This window comes from Zootoca vivipara, chromosome 6 (assembly GCF_963506605.1).
Source record: "Zootoca vivipara chromosome 6, rZooViv1.1, whole genome shotgun sequence".
Lineage (NCBI taxonomy): Eukaryota > Metazoa > Chordata > Lepidosauria > Squamata > Lacertidae > Zootoca > Zootoca vivipara.
Genome location: NC_083281.1, coordinates 68,249,520 through 68,269,203, shown reverse-complemented (window position 1 = coordinate 68,269,203; position 19,684 = coordinate 68,249,520). Strand labels below are relative to the sequence as shown.

Here is a 19,684-nt window from a genome sequence, read left to right as displayed (position 1 = left end):
CCAATCTGTTGTAAATTGCCTTGAGGGTCACACGTTTGAATGGTGGAGGATAAAATATTCCAAAATAGATGCATATTGCAACTAATGCAATCTCCATTTGTCAGCCCGTTACCCCTATAGCTTTGCACACTATTGTCCACAATTTATGGGGACATAGGTATGAAAACCATGCATTTATTACTCTGTTAGAAAGATTGTGTGATTGTTTTATTGGTCTCGGAATTAATCTTGGGATATTTGCATTCCCCTTCCTTCCATCTCATAAACAGCCCAGTAAAACCTATACAATTATGCACCCAAGCACTTTTGTTTCTGGGGAGACCAAAATGAGACACTCAGGTTGAATTCAAATATTACAGCTCCCACAGGGAGACTGATGAAAAGTGCTTCTGGATGTGGCTGTAACATTTGAAAAGCAGCTCTCAATAGTCTGTTGGCATATTTCGGGGGGGGGGGGTAACGTTCAATGGGACCATTAGTGGTACAAACATGGGAGTGGTATCAGTCTTTCTCATTAGGTGATGCAGATTACATTTTTTTTTCTGATGGGAGACTTGGTTCTTTGGGAAACAGGAGTTACAAAATGATGAAATGTTTTTCTCTTTTACTGTTGGCAGACCAGATCACACTTTTCAGTCTGTTCTTTATATAAATGTTTGATTAATTTTAATTACGTAATTTTAATTATTACTTAATGACACTTAATGTTAAAGTGGCGGAGACGATGATTTCTGAGAATGTTTTCTTAAAACATTCAGATGCAGATTCAAATTACCTGGATTCTGATATTAGTGATGGCATGGAAGAAGCATAAGCTACATTGCCATCTCATGTTCAACTGCAGAATTTACTGTTTATGCACTGCATTTATAGCATAAATACTATGCACTTGATAGATTTTTCACAATTATTGGCTCAAAAATAATTTCTGACACAACACTGTACTTTTTAGCAGAAGAACCCATCATTTCAGATTTTAGTAAAATAAAATATGACCCTTAGTTGTATCAGGAGCAATATGTCATTCCAGAGCACAGTGGGAGATTAAAATGGCAGCTCCTAGTAGGGGCCTGGGAATTGGTGTTTTAATTTCCCACAATGCCCCACATTGTTCTGTGGCATTGTGGGAAATGAACATGGCGGCTCCCAGACTCTTTCTGGGAGTTGTCTGTCTGCTGGGTAGGCACTGATGATGATGGGAAGAGCCAATTTGTCAGAGACCCCCCTCAAAGCTGGACCTGGACCTGAAGGTTCATAATTAATTGTAGGAACCCCCATCAGAGAGGAACTTCTGAACAGCATCCCATAATACAGACATTATTTCAAAATAGTGGGTTTCAGCCTTCCAGCGAAACATAAGAAGCCTACTGGAAAGGCCGAGTAGAGCAAGTCAATCATGAACGGGTAACTGCTGGGTGACAAACTCAGACTTGCAGATGGGTCTGGAAGACAGGCAAGTTTCGAGCTGTGGATCTCTTTAGGAAACAGTTTGGGAATTACAGTTTGAAAAGAGTAGTGCTCATCTGCCATTCCTTTAAAATATAGGATGTTGGGGAAATATAGAAAGTCTACTTCTGCAAAAAGAAAAAGTACATCCACAGAGATACTAGCAAGATGCAGGAATAAATCCAAGACCAGTGTCAAGCCTGAAAAGCACACTAACATGATAAAATGCTGAGTTATGCTAATGTTTTCAGTCAATTTCAAAACAATTAACATGAAATACTGAGATATAGTTGAGCAAGAGTGAAGGTATTTTGATTTAAGGCTGATGAGGATCCCCCTTTCCCTCCCTTTCCTTTCTCTTCTGAGCTTCTTCGAAAGAGGAGGAACAAGCAGCAACCTCACTGGCACATTTCTGCCTGTCCTTTCCAGGCAAGAAGCAACAGCAGTAAAAACAACACAACGCAGGAACAGAAGGAGCAGGCACAAGAGAGATCTTTATTTCTCTGGACCAATCCAGTGAGACACAGGAGAAATTTGCAGTGAAACTCCAAATTTCACTGCATACTACTCTAGCCTTCTCCCTGCTGTAGGAACATGGGGAGCTGCCTTACAATGAGTCAGACCACAGGCCCAGTCTGTGACGACTGGTAGGCATTCAGAAAGGAAACGTTCCCAGCCTTATCTGGAGCTGCCCAGAGACTGAATTTCTGCATGCAAAGTGGTTGCTCTGCCACTGAGCTACAGCTCCTCCCTATAAACTATGGTATACCAGCTGTAGTGCAGTAGTCAAGCAGATTCTTGGTCTACACTTGCAGAAGATGCTAGAATGGAGTGTACCATTTCATGGGGGAGACTGAACGTTTCTCAATGCTTCCCTGTGTTAAAAACTTCCTGCAAAAAGAAAACCACCACAGCAGGCTCAACTAAACCTTTCTTCCTGATGTACTAGTTTTCCATGTAGTGTGTGTGTGTGTGTGTGTGTGTGTGTGTGTGTGTGTGTGTGTGTGTGTGTTCCTACCTGCAGTCTGTGGTACAGTCCATTCTACCACTTAATCCTGTTTCATGTGTTGACCCATCCTAAGGCTCAGCAGTAGTTCCCTAGTTAACTGGACTGCATCAAAACAAGTGTGGTTAGTAAAATATATGCTTCTTTGAATTTCTCAGAGTTCCAAATAAAGGTACAATCTGCCCTCCAACACTGAATTTAAATAGATTTTTCCTTTAAGAAAAGCCTCAAAGCAAACTCATCAAAAGCCCTTCATAAAATCACTTAAGTTCTTTGTTTGGGATATTCAGAGAATAAATTCTAAAACTCAGGCCTGATGTGATCATGATTTTCCACAACTATGGCCAACATTTGGAAATATGCACTCTGCCCCCTCTCACACTTTCCCTCTATGGAGTGTCTATCCCCTTCTTTTCTCTACTTGGTGCTAACCTCAGTTTTGCAATACATAAGCACCAAATGCAAACCATCATTAAGACAAAACGGTTTCTAATATAACCTAGCCTAAAAACCTACTTAAAACTCTGACTTACCAGGAAACCATAGCCTGTGCTTAATTCTGGAAAGGGGATGAGAGAAGGGAAATTGCTCAAGAGTTGGAAGTGGGGGACACACTCTGAGATTGGCTCTCAGTCTGCAAACTATGGTTTGCAGGGAGCCAGCATTAAACCTGCATGGACCTAAGAGATGAAACTAAAAAACTTTATTCCAACCACTTACTGGATTCTCCCTGCCCCCTTATTAGCTCACCTAGGAAATATATCCAAATCACCCCAACATTCTCATACTATATTATAAGCACCCTCCCACACATTGCCAGAGCTTTCTTTTTGAGAGAGAGAAACACCACCAAACTATTTTGAATCCATTTTTGAGAATGATGGTAAGAGCATATAATTAACTCACTTCTGTGTCATGAGGCCATTATATACATCAGTGTGGCCTTGGATGAATAAAAAGAGGCATGGCCCCTTTTAATTTTACTTTGCTACAGATCCTAGCAATTAAGAACAAGGCTTCCTGGACTAGTAGCACAGCCTCAAGCCAAAGGTTTGTGCAAAAAAAGCTCTTATCACTTAATCACAGTAATCAATCATCAAAATTAGATCCGTGGTTACTAGTATTAAAAGCTGGAAGGGAAAGAATTAAAAGGTTTGCTTCAATTCATGATGTATCCTTAGCAACTAGCTTAAGATTTCTCTCTCTCTCTCCACCCCTTAACTTAATTGTTGAGATTTCTTGGTGAGTCACCTAATATGGCTCATAGAAGTGAATCTTGTGCACAATCTGAAATAAAGGGGAAATTAGTTTCAGTATACTGAACGTTCCTTGTAATGTTAAGAGAAAAGAAAATCTTTTAAAAAAGCAATGTTCCTGTATGTTCTTCTCCATCCCTTAGATCAGTAGCAGATGCACAGTTCTGCATTTTCTCCTTCATTCAAGGGAGGTTTGGCAAGGACACAGGGCAGAAGCTCTCTCAGTTACGCCACTCACTTTGTTGCATTTTAATTGGTTTTTTTGACTTCTTAGGGTTACTTGTTGACTTTAATGTTTTATTAACTGTGTAGCATTGTTTGCTATACATTTTTTAATTGTACATTAGATTGTGTGTCACCTGGAAGCCAAAGCTGGCTTATAAATGTTTGGACTAAACATTTCTTTTCTTTATTCTTTATTACCAGGACATCCATACAGTTTGAAAAGAAAAACACATCGAAAAAGGTGGTTTCTCTGGGGAAACATGATGTTTTATCAGTTATCAGTTCAATTTTTGCAGCTCTCTCTCAGACACAAAGCTGACATGTGTTACTGTCAGGGACTGGGCAGAGGCCGAATGGTGGAGACCGCCTCCCCATCCTGACCCTTCCAGGGAGGAGAAAGAGGAAGACAGTATAGATTTACAACAGTGGTTTGCGTGCGGGAGGTCACAGCTCAGAGGCAGATGAGGGGGAAAGCTGGGAAATAATGGGAGAGGAGGAGGAGGAGACAGAACCGGAGCGGCAGCTGGCTGACACAGTGTCATTAGAAAGCACCCCAGACGCTCCATCTCCCAGAACCCAGCAAGCCTTGAAAGTAGGAGAGCAAAGAGCTCAAAGACAGAAGGCATGTAGCAGTACCCGTAGAAGTGACAAATGAGGAAGTGGGAGAGACGGGGGTGGAGATTCACTCGGGACAACACCATTATCCAAGAGGCTGGATTTTATATCCCCTCTCTGTAAATATCAAAATAAAAAGGATGGTAATAAACTTTTCCTTTTCTTTGTACTTTCCTCGGCAACCAGCCGGGAGTCACTAACAGCATCCTGACAGTTACATTATTATTCCGTCTCCTCCTCCTAGTGAACTCAGTGGGTAAGCGTAAGTACCAACAAGACTGTAATCAAAACAGAGCTACTGAAAGCCAGCATGCCCAAGGTTTGCAGCAGTACGGAGAGCATATCTTCAGGAAAAGAACCACAGTAATTTGAGGAGGGCCTGGCTGGCTATGAGAAACCCTATGAGAAACTTCTGCTGCAACATTGCTGCAGATTCTACTTATGATTTATTTTAGATCGCTTGATCCTTTGAGAACCTACAAAGTGACATCTGTTTGCAGGATTTGACTTAATGGTGCGTGGTGATTGGACCTAGCCATGCTTAGCAAACAGAGCAGAGGAAATTGTGACTAAGATACTGTGCACACTCCACTAGCTCTCTGCCTTTTCTTTCATTTTCTGACCTAACCCACATTTAGCATTGCACCAGGTGTTTTTGCTAGCCATGATTAGCTTGAGCCAGTTTGCAAACCAACTCCTCAAAATCATGGTGGAAAACATTGGTTTCAACCTTGCCATGTCAGTAGACATGGCGATGTGCAATACAAACCGTAGTTCACTCCCAAAATAAAGCAACTTGAAGGGGTGGTGGTGGAATTCACACACAACAGGGAGAAGAGATGTCATCAGGATGCTCCCAGTCTTCTAACCATGGTTAGATAATTATCCAAAATTGTATCTGCACCAGTATGCCTGTGTCTGGAAGCAGGAAATGACAGGGTGGAAAAGAATCATCTGTGGGCAGAGTAGCAGGCTATTACATCGGTATTTTGCTGCCAACGTCAAAATCGCCCATTCGGGGATTATCCACTTTGAGTCAACAAATAAGCCAGCTGGCTGCTGCTGAAAATTTAAGACCAAAATACAGGTCAGGCTGCTACAAACAAGAATGAAGGGAAAGCTCGGCTGAGCAGAATAGCAATGTCTAACCTCACAGGACCATCCGTTTGATCTCAAGCTGAGTATTTGACTCGTATGATGAGACAACCTCAACTAATAGTACCATTGCAGTTCTTTTATAGTAACACTTACTGGGCAAAGGAACTTGTTTCCCAAGTCCACTAATGTATCTGATGGATGCTGCCTTGCCATCTGCCAAACCACCAAATGGTTTTCTTCTTCCCGATACATCCCTCCCTCCCTTAAAAACAAAAAACTACTACTGTGAACAAATTATGTCTTTTGTAACTATTTCAGTAACTTCATAACATTTTTAATAGCATGAGCAAGGAATTGTTTGAGTCCCTAGATAGTACTACACACATCAGAACTAAAGTGAATCCTTAGAATATATCAAAATGATGTTCCAAAAGGTTCATACATATATTTAAAGGACACTTGGCGCTGAAAACTTTAAAAATTCAGAGATAACTTGCTTTCCTTGTGCATAAGCACTTGGGTTCTGGAAGACATGAAAACGATCTAATCAATTGTTAATCCGATCTAGGCCACCTGTACGAAGACCAGTTCCACGAGAACCACAATAACCTTGGTTTTATATTGCAGCTGTTAACTACTGTCAATATATTTCCTCTCCAAAATGGCATGCTAAGCGTTTCATGTTAAGAGTCTCCCCTGCCAATTATCAGCTCAGATTTTACAAGAATTTATAAATATTTATATCCACCTTTGGCAGTTCATTTGCCATTGGGGAAAATCTGATTTTATTTTTAAACGACCACTTTTTTTTTTTGAAAGAAGCATATATCCTTACAGTTCTTTCTCTGGTAGAAGAAGCATGGGTAAATGTGTTAAAATTCAAGTTCTAATCAATTAATTTATACGCCGTAACAATATATTAAAGTGTTTAAACATAAAGGGGGGGAAGAAGAACCATGGCAGAATGCTGGAATAGAGGAGACTCCTCCTGTTTGAATGCCTGCCAGTTTGAACCAGATGTGCGCTGTCTCAATCTGGGAGAATAAAAACATTTGCCAGCATACATTAAATGGGTATCTCTCAGGCATTACTCATATATAATTATTTCTCTTGCCTCACTGCCTCATTCTTTCTTTTCTTTTTTAAGCTGTTTTGTTTTCCATCCCACCCACCCCCGCCCCACAAACACACCAAGGAACACATCTTCATTCTATACCCTTCCTGTTATCTTTCTTCTGCTCTTCCTGCATTTGAAAATGGGCTGACATCTCAGCGAAATTATCTTCAATTAAGCAGCTGTGTACAATTACTCCTTAAAAGTCAGGACGATTTGTCTCCTTGAAAAATCACTTGCTTTCTTAAAAGCTTTTAACTGGAACTGAAAGTGGGGCATTCATTAATAAGCGGTTCTTAACTGAACCTTGAAATGGTCCAGAATTAAGAAAAAAAATGCCCCTTGTTTCACCGTCACATGCTGTGGAAATGCTTCTTTATTTTAGGAAGTATGCCTTCCCCCTCAATGACAGCAATCAGCAACTGCTTTCATCACTTGCTTTCGAAACAGAAAAGGGACGGTATTATAGATTCAACACTAACGCACGCATCACACCGTGTATTTGAGAAGCCCTCAGTTCTGAGACACAGTTATAAATGTTATGCACATTCACACATCTAGCATGAAAAGTTGCTAAAAGGCTGCTAATCAAAGTCCAACATCTTTGCATCACAAACCATGTTTTTGGCCTTTGGACTGGATGCACATGCTCATTTTGCTCCTGTTTCAGAAGCACAAGCCTGCAGTTAGGCAGTGTGCGAGAGCTGAACTGCATGTTGGGGAATATGTTCTGCACCTTTTTATTTTGTAGCACTAAGAACATACGTCCACGAGGAGCACATGCCAAACATCAGTCACATGTCATCCATATTCCCCCACTATAGGTCACTGTGTCTTCCCTAGCCCTTTGCCTAAATGGTAAGCGACCATCCATCATCCTGTAAGATGGCAACCCTCTTACTAGATTTCAATTAATGGCAGTTTGACACCCTATGCCTTCTTCTCCGGGTGTCTTGCCAAAGAAATAAGGATCGGGGCTGCGATACCAGTAGCCGAGTAGGATGTTGTTGAGGCACTGCCTCCTCCAGTAAGTACATCAGGATCCACCAAGGTTAGGAACTTCCACGTAAAATATGTACACAGAAACCCCTTTTGCACTCATCACTCCTGGTAGGAAAACTTTGCCCTTCAAATAACCTCCTCTCCATTTGACCCATGAAAGCCCCTTCCTTAGATAACCAAGCTTTTAAGAGAAACAGCTTGAAATCGGTGGTCAGTGCAGCTGAAGTCCCTCCAGGTTAGTTAGCTTTGCTCACCCTCTTATCCTTTCTCCCACTTCTGTCCTTCCACAGCTCCATTTTTATTATTTTGTACTCTTAACTGAAGTCAGGGGTCCAGGGAAATGTGCACTCTTAGGTTCCCCTCCAGGTTTCTGTCAAAGGAATCCCTGTAACACACAAGGCTAAGGGACCTGAGAGGGTTCTGCTTGCTACCAGTTCCCCTACTGCAAATTCAGAAGGCAACCCCAGTGGCCTGGAACAAAAAAAATCACATCCAGAGCCATAGCATTCCCCAGGAGAAGAGGCTTTCCCACCACTCTGCTTTGGGAGTAAGTAATATTGATTCTTATTTTTATTTATTATATTTGTATACCACCCTTCATCTGAAGATCACAGGGCGGTTCCCAACATAAAAATACAAAACAAGGATGAAAAAACGCATCATATTATACGACATATGCTATATGAAATGTGTCATATGATATAAGAGATTGTTAATAAAGCAAAAAATGGAATAGTAAAAAAAAAACATAAAGCAAAAATAAATACAAACCAATAAGCTGCCTTCCACAAACACATTTAAAAGACCACAGAATGTTAATCAGCCAAAGGCATCATTTTAGATAAATGTTTTCGCCTGGTCTCCAAAGGTACGTAATGAAGACACCAGGCAAATCTCCCTGGGGACAGCATTTCACAAATGGGGAGCTTCTTGTTAAAATAGTTTGCTGTAGATGGATAATAACATATTAAAAGCCTCCTGGATCAGGCCAGTGATCCAATCTATTCAAGCATCCTGTCCCCACTGTGGCCAACCAGATGCCTTAATGGGAAATGCGTAAGGGGGGACCCAATCATAAGAGCATTCTCCCCTCCTGTGGTTTCCAGCAACTGGAATTACTAGCTCTAACCACGGAGGTGGAGCATAGTCATTGTGGCTTGCCAAGGTGGGGGCTGGGGTGGGGAAAGTGTGTGTGTGTGTGATCTTATGAACACACCTAAGTATCTTCTTTGGATCACTCCTTACTACTCTTTTAATTTTAATACTAATATGAAAATCACCGTTTGACACTGTCAGCAAGATTTTCTTTGCATTTTATACAGCAATTCCATACATCAGGCTGAAAACGGTTCTTCGGATTCAGTTTTCATTTTCTAAAATGCTGTAGGTGACCATTAGTTCCAAACACTTTTTTTAAAAAAAAAAGAAGGAAAAGGAACTCAAAAACTGAAAAGGACTCACTTGAAGCATATCTAGAGTTATGAACAAGAGCTTATGTTCATACGTCGAATAGGTCAAGAAGTTCCACTGCTGAGCAATTTCTTATCTAGTATTCTGTGCTTGCTGAAGTAAATCGTGGCCCAGGCAGGAAGGTAAATATAATATGCTTTATAGATGTATGGCAAGAAGTCAAGAATTTGTAACAGAAGGACATTATTCTCAGTCTCGTTGTAAAAGAACATTATGCTTGGTCTTTTGTATTTCACCTACAGAATACGCTTCCTTTCTGAGAAGATGCTGTAACCTGCATCTAGAGCCATGCAGTATGAATTCTTTGATTTATGTAATCGGTAGATTAATCAACTTAGATTAAAGAGTAAAGTGCTAAGTCAGCTATGAAGGCAGATGGCTCCCTCCTACTCATGCGAAACCTGATGGAAAAGAAACAAGCTCCTTCTGCTTTGCAACCAAAGCTAGTAGGTATTTTTCACTTCAAAGCAAAACCCACAAGGATCAAGGATTTAAAACCACAAGCAACTTAAGCCGGAAATGTTCAAGTGCAATCTTTCTTCATGCAGGTTTTAAACTTGAGTCTTCTGCAGTACTGATCAGATTTGAGCTTCTTCATTTTTAGAGGCATTCTGACTAATGCAATGTGCAAGAAGGAACAGGAGAAAATACGGCCAATTTTGGTTTCCAGGAGAGATATTTTTTCCCAAAGGGTGTTTGGTCATATCTGGAATTCCTCGAAGATTAACATATTAATAAATAGTTGTTTGAACCCCTTCCTCCCACAACACAATTTTTCATGTAGTGCCATTTTATGATGCATGGGTGAAAGTAATACAAATAACTACTACAACACAGAACAGATTCCACTATCAATGTCCCTCCAATTTCTGTATGAGAGATCCTTCAACACATTACTAGAAATAATGAGATGACATTTACTCATACGAAGTCTAACTGGGACTGACCCTTCCCTCACATAGTAACAGGTCACAGCAAAGAGCTGAGCCCAGGTAAATTAAATCACTTTCAATAGCAGCCTTCTAATCAGCAAGTGTTCCCTCCAGTAACTACTTACAAAGACAACAAGGAAAGTCAAGAAAGTCCACCAATTTATTGGGTGTTTTTTTTTGCTGAAACGTCTTTAGTGAATTAAAAGCTGGCTGAACGAATCAACAATTAGAACAGTAAAAGACATCAGATTTGCTGCAAAGTGGCTGCCCCTGTTATTAGTGTAGTACAGCGAGCCTTGAAAAAAATTAACATTCAAAGAAAATTCTACCTATTTTGCAGGCACTGGGCCTTCTTGGGATTCTATAGGACTGCCTTTGCAGCATAAAAGTTCACAATCCAGAAACACTGTAGAATGGGTTTGGGGATTTAGGATTACAGAGGATGGAAAGGATTAAATCATGCAAATTGGGGGGGGGCACAGTTAAAAGGCTGGGAGGGGGAACAATTGAGGCATGGGGCATGTGTGCAATTGCTTCCTTGCAGACACCGCACCTTTGGACAGCTGCAGTAGCAACTCTGGGAAGGGAGAAGGATGGCGGATATAGCTGGAAGTGCTGGAAAAATCCATCCTCACCTAAACTGACTACTTTTCCTACTTTGCCCGAGCTTCCAAATATATTAAGTTTCACCAGTAGCACAAGAAGAGGATGCCTACCTGTTCTGTACAATTATGAAATACAGGAAAGACAGGGTAAGAAACTGGCAAGTCCACTTGGCCAACATTCTTTCTCTTGAATTGATGCTTATTGTGTTACAGTAATCTCATAATATGTATCTAATAACATGCTAAATCCTGGGCATCATGAAAGGACTGACATCTCCCATATGAACCTGTTTGCCTGTTAAGATCTGTCTCAGAGTGCCTACTCCAGGTGCCTGCAGCTCGGAAACAGATCTTCACTGCTCCTAGAGGTGACCGGGCCTCACTACAATATGGAACACTCAGCTAACACTAGTTTTGAAAAGGGTAAATCACCAGAACTGCAGCAGGGAAGCTACCCTCTTCCCCACAATGCAGCCCTACCACTTTAGGAACCTTTCATTCAATGCCTTAATTTTTTTCTCCTTGCTGCCTGGATGCTTCCAACAGGGCAAGCCAGTGCTGCAGGAATTTTCCAGACTCCCAATTTTAAGGAGAGAGAGAGAAAAACAACAACCCACAGTTTAAGTAGTAGGGCTATTTTTCCTGCAGCGAAGTTACTTCAGTCCAACCCATTATGAGCGTACAGGATATATCACATTTACTGGCTCCTGGGTGCTATATTTGAGCTAGCTCAGAAAAACTGTTTTTTGTTTTGGTTTGTTTTTAAAACATTCTGGAAAAACCGCACTGATATAAACTAATGGATCCGACTTAAGAAACACACAAATAATGCTTTGAGCTTATTCATAATATATCTGTTGGTCTCATTCTCAACTCCAGAATTTACGCTGTCCTTTATTAATTTTTAAATAAAAGTATTTATATATTGCTGTCTCACAAAATATCTGGGTAGTGCACAGGAACATGAAAACATAAAAAAATTCAATGAAAGCCGTACAGTTTGCTTATTAATCAACTGCATTTATATTTTGCTTTCTTCTCCAAGGAAGCAACCATGTTTAGGGATGTTTTTAATGTTTGACGTTTTATCGTGCTTTTAATATTCTGTTGGGAACCACCCAGGGTGGCTGGGGAAACCCAGTCAGATGGGTGGGGTATAAATAATAAATAATAGTAATAGTAATAATAATAATAATAATAATAATAAAGTACACGGTTCTCCTACTCCTCATTTAATCCCTACAATAACCCTGTGAGGGAAGTTATTGGGGCAGGGGCAGGGACAGGCACGAGGTCACCCAGTCAGTGGGCATTTGAACCCTGGTCTCTCAGGTCCTAGTCTAACCACTACAGCACACTGAATTTCACTGGCATTAGCAGTGCTCCCAACACTGTTTGAATCCATGTTAGTTATCAGCTGCCATGTGGACACTATACCACTAGTTGGGAATCAATAATCAATTGTCCTTTAGATTAGGGAAAATTGGAAGACTGCTACCAATGACCCAGCAGTAACAGTGTGGTTGGCATCTGGCTAAGAGATGCCTAGCAGACCTGCTGAAATCAACAGACCAGCTTGTCCACCTTTGAACTTAGTCAGATACCACCTTGGTAAATTAAAAATATTAACTTGCTGAATCACAGAAATGTACAGATGGAAGGGACCCTGAGGGTCATCTAGTCCAACCCCCTGCAATGCAGGAATCTCAACTAAAGCATCCATGGCAGATGGTCATCCAACCTCTGCTTAAAAGCCTCCAAATTAAGGAGAGTCCACCACCTTCCAAGGGATTTCGCTACACTGTCAAACAGAAAGTTCTTCCTGGTGTTTACCAGAAATCTTATTTAATCTATTTGCTTTGGGCCCTACCCTCTGGAGCAGGAGAAAACAAGCTTGTTCCATCTTCCATGTGACAGCCCTTTAGATATCCGAAGGTGGCTATAAAATAGATTCCTTGATGAGCATCAAATAAATGCTTGTTCTGATTGATACCTTTACACTCAGTCTATCCTTGAGCCTTTGCAACACTGTTTGCTCCCTCTAGAATTTGGATTAGGTCATCCATTACCAGGAACCAAAAAGGACTATCAGAAAAACCTCCACTTAGCCCTAATATATCATACCACTTTTGTGGGTTTTAATTGCAAGCTGCTTGGAAGACAATACTGGCTGAAAACACAGGGCACAAATAAAATAAATTTAAAAATTAACTTAAGAAAGTGAATTGGTTACTTGGAGGTTGTCCATATTAAAGCATCTCCTCCTGTCATTGTTTTTTTAATGCTCAGCACAGAAACACTATTTCACTGTTAGCTGTTAGACGTCACTAAAACCTTAAAGTGACTGAACAAGAGTCTTTGCTCAAAACACACACATTTTAAATTCCCCCCTTTATTATGGATTACATTTCATGTCTGCTGCTGTAATCTGCATTTATACAGCTCTTAAAATGGGGATTTTAAAGGATTTCCAAAGTATTAACAAGGTCTTTGAGGATTCCCCACCCCGCTCCAAACTAAACAGCAGTGTGATGTTAGAGTGCTAGTTTGGCTGGCCACTGAAATATGACAAAAGCTGTTTGGGGGGAAAAAGAAGATTTTGTCTTGATGAGCTATGAAGCCCTGGATTATTGGGAGGGATTGAAAAAGCAGATGGGCTATATATGTGCAGGAACTGCACCCTGCTACTTGAACTGTGTGTACTTGATTTAAATAGCTAAAGGGAATATGCATCAAGTTACAGTGTGCTTTGGGGGCATAGATAGTCAAGATGTTAAGCTGAATCCATCAAGCTCTGCAGATTCTTGGGATATGGCTATTTGAAAAGACTCATCATACCACAATAATTAGGTGATTAGAAAGCCTCTCCAAGGGACTAATGCTGTCACATATGATCTCAAGGAAGTTTGTACATGCCCTGAAACCCAAGCCTCCCCTCAAGCAATATTACAGATCTGGGGCTACACAATGATATACAGTGGTACCTCGGTTTATGAACACAATTGGTTCCGGAAGTCTCTTCATAAACCGAAGTGTTCATAAACCGAAGCAAACTTTCCCATTGAAAGTAATGGAAAGTGGATTAATCCGTTCCAGATGATGAAAAACACCCCCTAAAGCAGCAATTTTACACGAATGTTACTGTCTAACAAGACCATTGATCCATAAAATGAAGACAATAATTAATGTACTGTAATATAAAATAAATAAGATGGTACAGTATTGTAAAAAAAAAATTACTTGAACTTGCGGAGCCATCATGAGAGCGCTTCCACGACTGGGGCGCAGCCACGGAAGCACTCCCATGGCTCTGGGAAGAGAGACGATTGACGACGAGCTGCTGCCTCTCCATGGAGGGGAAGGAAGGGGAGCCGCTGAAGCGTCGGGGGGATTTTGCTGAAGGAGGGAGAAAGGGGAAAGCAAAGAGGACTCGGCTTCTGCTGACGCGGAGCGCTGAGGTGGGGAGCCAGGCAGCCAGCCGGCCACGATAGCAAGGACTCCGCTCAGGCAAAGAAGGGCCTGCGGAGAAGGAAGCGAGCGAGCGAGCGGCTGACTGGACTTGGCCCTTTCCCCCTCGATGAGGAGACCCCATCTCGGCGGCTCCCCGGATTGCCCGGGCAACCCCGCGGGCAGCTCTCGCAATGCGATGCCTGCTGCTGCTCAGATTATTCGCCTGGGGCTTCGCAAGCTTGCCTGGGTGCAGCCGAGGAGCTTCTCCTCCTCCCCGCCTGCTTTCCTGCAGCTGCGATAGGGACGGGGTGGTGGTGGACTGCTCTGGGAAAGGGCCCGCTGCTGTGTCCGAGAGACTCAGCGCCTTCACCCACACCTTGGCTGCTGCTGGCGGGAGAGCCCTGGGCCCGCCGGGCGTCAAGCCGCGCTGCCACCTCCTGTCCACAGCAGCAGCAGCAGCCCCAGCAGCGACGCCTCAGCGGGCAAGAGCGGCACAAGATCCTGGCCCTGCTGGGCCTGCTGGGAAGACCTCAGCCCCGGACGTGACCCACCCTGACCAGCAGCAGCCCGGCAGCAGCCTGCTTCTTGCCCGCAGCAGCAGCACCGCCCCAGCAGCGACGCCTCAGTGGGCGACAGCGGCACGAGATCCTGGCCCTGCCGGGCATGCAGCAGCCCAGCAATGGCAGCTCAACCTCAGCTTTCTTCCTCAGGGCGCTGCGGTTCGTTTAAAAGGGCTGCCGGGAACTGCACCTCCGTGAGGGGATAAAGCACATGGAGGTTTTCTGAGGGGATCGAAATGAGCCGGATTCCTACAGCCTCTGCCGTTTCGTTCCTCCCTCAAAAGAATCCCAGGCTCTGCGCTTTATCCCCTCGCGGAGGTGCAGTTCCCAGCAGCCCTTTTAAACAAATTGCAGCGCTCTGAGGAAGAAAGTGCTTCCTTCGAAGGCCACAGCCTCTGCCAGCGGGAGCTGCTTCGGGCCAGGGGTTGGTGAAAGCTCCGTGCACGCCGCTTTAAACTTCTGCGGGGCCCCGAGGTATGAACGCCTCCCCCAATAAATAAGCCCGACAGTTAAAAGATAAGGCTCTACGCTCTCTCTTCTTTTCCTTCCCTTGCCGCCGGGGTACTGAGCAAGGCAGGCATGTAGGAGGCGAGCGCCAGGGTTGGGGAAGGAGGCAGCAGCCAGGCGCGCCGCAACAAGCCCAAGCAGGGTGGGCGGCCTGGCTCGGTGGCGGAGGAAGTGAGTCGGGGGGTCGGGGAGCGGCGTCGGGAGCAGGAGGGGAAAGCAGCCGGCGCCCTCTGTGCACGCTCGCATCGCCCCGTGCTTGTGAAGGCATTGGAGTGCCTCCGCAGCTGCGGCCCAGGCCTCGGAAACCTTGGTTTACACTTCCGGTTTATGATAGTTCGTAAACCGAAAGTTCGTAAACCGAGGTGTTCGTAAACCGAGGTTCCACTGTAAACAGAATCATAGAATCAACACAGAATCACAGAATTGGAAGGGACCATGTGGGTCATCTGGTCCCCCTGCAAGGCAGGGATCTTTCACCCAACATATATTACGTTGTTTTAAAATGTTGAATCCCAACTTGGGGGAAAAGCGGGATGTAAATACAATAATAAATAAACAAACCACAGGTTCATTCAGCTCAGTGGTACTGGTAAACTGTTGCGCTTCTGAATATGCACTCTCGCGGAGGAATGGAAGTGACTTGTTATGGCCTGGTTTGGATATTATGTTTAAACAAACAAAACATGGTTTAAAGGTGACAGAGCAGTGCACTGGTGGTATATGCAGCCCATAAGTCCCTGCCTCGCTCTTCCTCTTGCCACACGAGGAAAGAATCAAACCAGGGGCTGATGTTATGGTCTGTATGAACTGGTGGATGTGGTTTATTTCTCTTCAAACAGGCCATGAATGGAAGTCAAGCTTTGTTCTTGGCTTACTGCTTGCCGTTTGTTTGGAGGGAAGCAAACTGTGAATGCTGGGTTGCATCTAATGCAATGCCAGCCTCTGGACTGTTTCCTGCTTGGGAGCAAAGCAGGCAGTATTGAGCAGCACACACCAGCATGGTGCCTGTGCAGAATAAACCATACATTATTTTTTTTAACATTGGTTTAAAATGATGTCTTTACTTGCAAGAATCCTGGGAGGTTCTAGGAGAACTGGTGGACTGCAATCTATTGCCTGCCTACCCGATTCAGGAATCAGTCTAACCTTCCCTTATCCCTTATTCTTGTTAAAAATCAACTTTGTATTTTAATCGTATCTTTTGATTCTTTACAAGAGCAATGTAAATTTATACACTGCTATCAGCTCTGCTACTTTAAACCTTTGTCTTAAGATAGCTTGCAAGAACAGGGTTAAGATCACCAACTCTGATTTAAACACCTGGCAATAAGTGAAATATGTACCCTGCAAATATTTTGCATGCATTCATAGAAATGTTCCCATTTCCAACATGCATCCTTGGTATTGCATAGCAGCTCCAGGCAATGCATTACCACAACGTAATTCATCCAGATGTTTGCACATGACAATGTAAAAGAGCAGAGGTGGGAAGCAGTTGAGGGTCATGACAGCGGCGGTCTTCCAGTGGTGGGAGAGCTGGTGACTGAGCAAAAGCGTATATGACAGCTACCAGAAAATGCATCTGCAGTGTATCCATCAAAATAAAATGGGTCAACAACTGCTTGAGGGAAGAGGAGCTGCCTCAGGCAAAAATGGAACTGACAATGCACACTCACAACCACGGCCATGAACCAAGATCCTCCAGGGTATAAAGGCTGCCTCCGTTTCCCAGCCATAATGTCAAAATAAAAGAAGACAGTGCCCTAGAAGCAGAACCAAAATTCTTCCTATCTAGCCGGCCAAGAGGAAGGGTTGGTGGAGGGAGGGGAGGAATAGCATATTTGAAAGATCAGCAGAAATGCCTTTAGAGAAGCTTCAGCTGGCATGAATCATTATTGAAGGGACTTGATGTTGATGAAGGGACTGAGATGTTGACGCTTGCTTTAACAGGAAAATGGCATCTCTGGAGCCTTTTGGCTGTGCCTCTCGTCAGGCAGCGAGTGCCTGATCTGCTGTTATGTCACAAAGTGGCTGGGCATCAGAACATAAGAAGAGCCTGCTGGATTAGACCAATGGCTCATCTAAGTCCCAGCATCCTGTTCTCGCAGTGGGTCTGTAAGAAGGCCATAAGCAGGAGCCGAGTGCAACAGCACTCTTTCCTCCTCTGGCTTGTGCATGACCAGTTGCCTTTCTGACTTTAGCTCCCTTTCAACAGCAGAGCTGTTCATGACATATCACAGACTGCCTTTGAAAGTCCTGTTGCGAACGTGAAGGAGCGAATCAGCACATGTCAGGGAAGGAGGGATTGGTGGGAAGAGAGCATGTGAGCCCACAGCATGTTCCTAATCATAGAACCATAGAATTGTGGAGTTGGAAGGGATTGCAAGAGTCCTCCAGTCCAACCCCCTGCAATGCAGGCATCCTGCCCATGTGATTCCCTCGGTGGGCTCAAACCAGCAGCCAGGTGCACTGACCCGCAACCTTCCCCCACATGGTGCTATTCAGATGGTCAATGGTCAAGGATGATGGAGGTTGTTGTCCAGAGCATCTGCAGGACAGCAGCTTAGGGAAGGCCGCTTCAAACAAACAGAGCCCCCAAGCAAGGGGAGGAACTCAACTCTGGTACAAGGATGAAGTTCTCCTGCCTCCTTCAAATGAGTGGGAGGATGATAATCCCACGTAGTGGTGTCCTGGTGTCCACTTGAGGACATCTGGAGGACACTAGTTTAGGGAAGGCTGCTCCAAGTCAGCAGAGAAATTTAGGAATTACAAATCTTTAAGTACAATTTCTGAAGACTTCTGCTACAGAAATATTTACAGAATCTACACAACAGCTTTCAAACAAACAAAACTACACAATAAAACCAGTTCAATGAAATGAAGTTAAAATATCAATCGCAACAAAATAACATTAAAATATCAGTCACGGTAAACAGGATTGATGGGAGCCCGTATTAATGGTCAAGAAAATGTCTGGGTAGGTAAGTTTTCAATTGCTGGCAGGAATAACCACAGCTGGAGCTTGCTTGATCTCCATGGGGAGATCATTCCCCAAGGAACCATGACGGGTAAGTGCTTTTCATACAATTGGAACTTAATAAGGAAGGTGTGTGCGGGGGGGAGGAAGCTCCCCATGCTCCTTCCACACATTTTTCCAATGGGAATGGGTGAAAAAGGCAGCATTTCTTCACAATGCACTCTTCTTCCTAGATGGCAGCAGAAAAGAATAAAAGGGTTGCTTGATACAGATAAATAGATCCATTCTCATACCATTCAGGCACTTCTTTTTTAGATGAAGTGATTCAGCTTCTCCATGGGCCTATGATATTTGAAGGTGAGAATAATTTCATGCACCATTATGCCAAGTAGAAGAAACACTTGAAAACGCTATTTACTGAATATACTGTACCTTCCTGATGTATTCTTCAGGATGGCAAGTGCGTCTGGATAGCCATCCATGTTATAATCTCCAATGTGAAGGGTGATTGGGAAGGGAAAGTTGGTTTGAGCGGAATCGTACGGAACAAAGCCCCAGACGGTGCCTTTGTAGGTGAAGTTTTGCAACACTGGAAACCACTGAGAACCAGAAAAAACAACAACACCACAAATTGTCAGGATTTATCGAACACATATTGCTTTATTTTCCTTAGATTAAACCCCACCTTTCTTCCATCATGGAACCTGAGACTGCATACATGAGATTCCATCAAGGCACTCACCTGACCCACACATACTTAGCTTAAGCAAGCTGGCAGCCTCATGTGCCTTCAGACTTTACCCCGAGACCGTCAATGATGGGACATGAATTATTATTCCATAAATATTGTACTGGTGGCAATGTAGCTTCTGATGTGACAGTAAGGATTGTTCACAAGCACTCCAATTGTGCAGGGGGGACGCTGTCTGTCCAGCTTCTATGTGGGCAGATTGTCAGAAGAGGCTACTGAGAGGGAGACTCTTAAGAAATTTCGTAGTGCTTAGAGTCAGAAGGGTATGTGTGTAGGTGGGGAAGGAAAGGCAGGAGTATTAGGGAGATCGAACAAGAGGCGGGGGGGGGGGGAGCTAAGGAAATTAGGCAAAGTAGGTTGCACGCTGTAAAACAGTGGCTGGAGGAGCCAGTGAATGGCAGGGAAAAAATGAGCTGATGAAGAAAAGAGCCAAGTATTTAGCTGCAGGCATCTGGTAGATAGTGTTGCTTTTCTTAAAGGGGAGAGACGGTTAATCTCTTTTTAAAGAACACCTCTCTACTGAAATTATCCTAAGTGGATTACAACTAACCAATAACTTGATTATAAAATCAGTACATACGCCAAATACTAATGACTGCACATACTTTTTCAGAGCAGAGATTAAATCACTGCAATATCTGATTCAGAAGGACAGGGAGAGAAAGGCCTT

The 19,684-nt window shown here is 43.3% G+C and overlaps 1 protein-coding gene across 1 annotated transcript in view; it reads right to left on the bottom strand.

Moving 5' to 3' along the window:
- Positions 1–19,684, bottom strand: part of ITFG1 (integrin alpha FG-GAP repeat containing 1) — a 110,578-nt gene that overhangs the window by 46,187 nt on the left and 44,707 nt on the right. Inside the window, exon 10 of the mRNA XM_035117352.2 lies at positions 18,696–18,862. Coding sequence (XP_034973243.2) covers positions 18,696–18,862 — 167 coding nt within the window. The remainder of the gene's footprint in view (positions 1–18,695; positions 18,863–19,684) is intronic.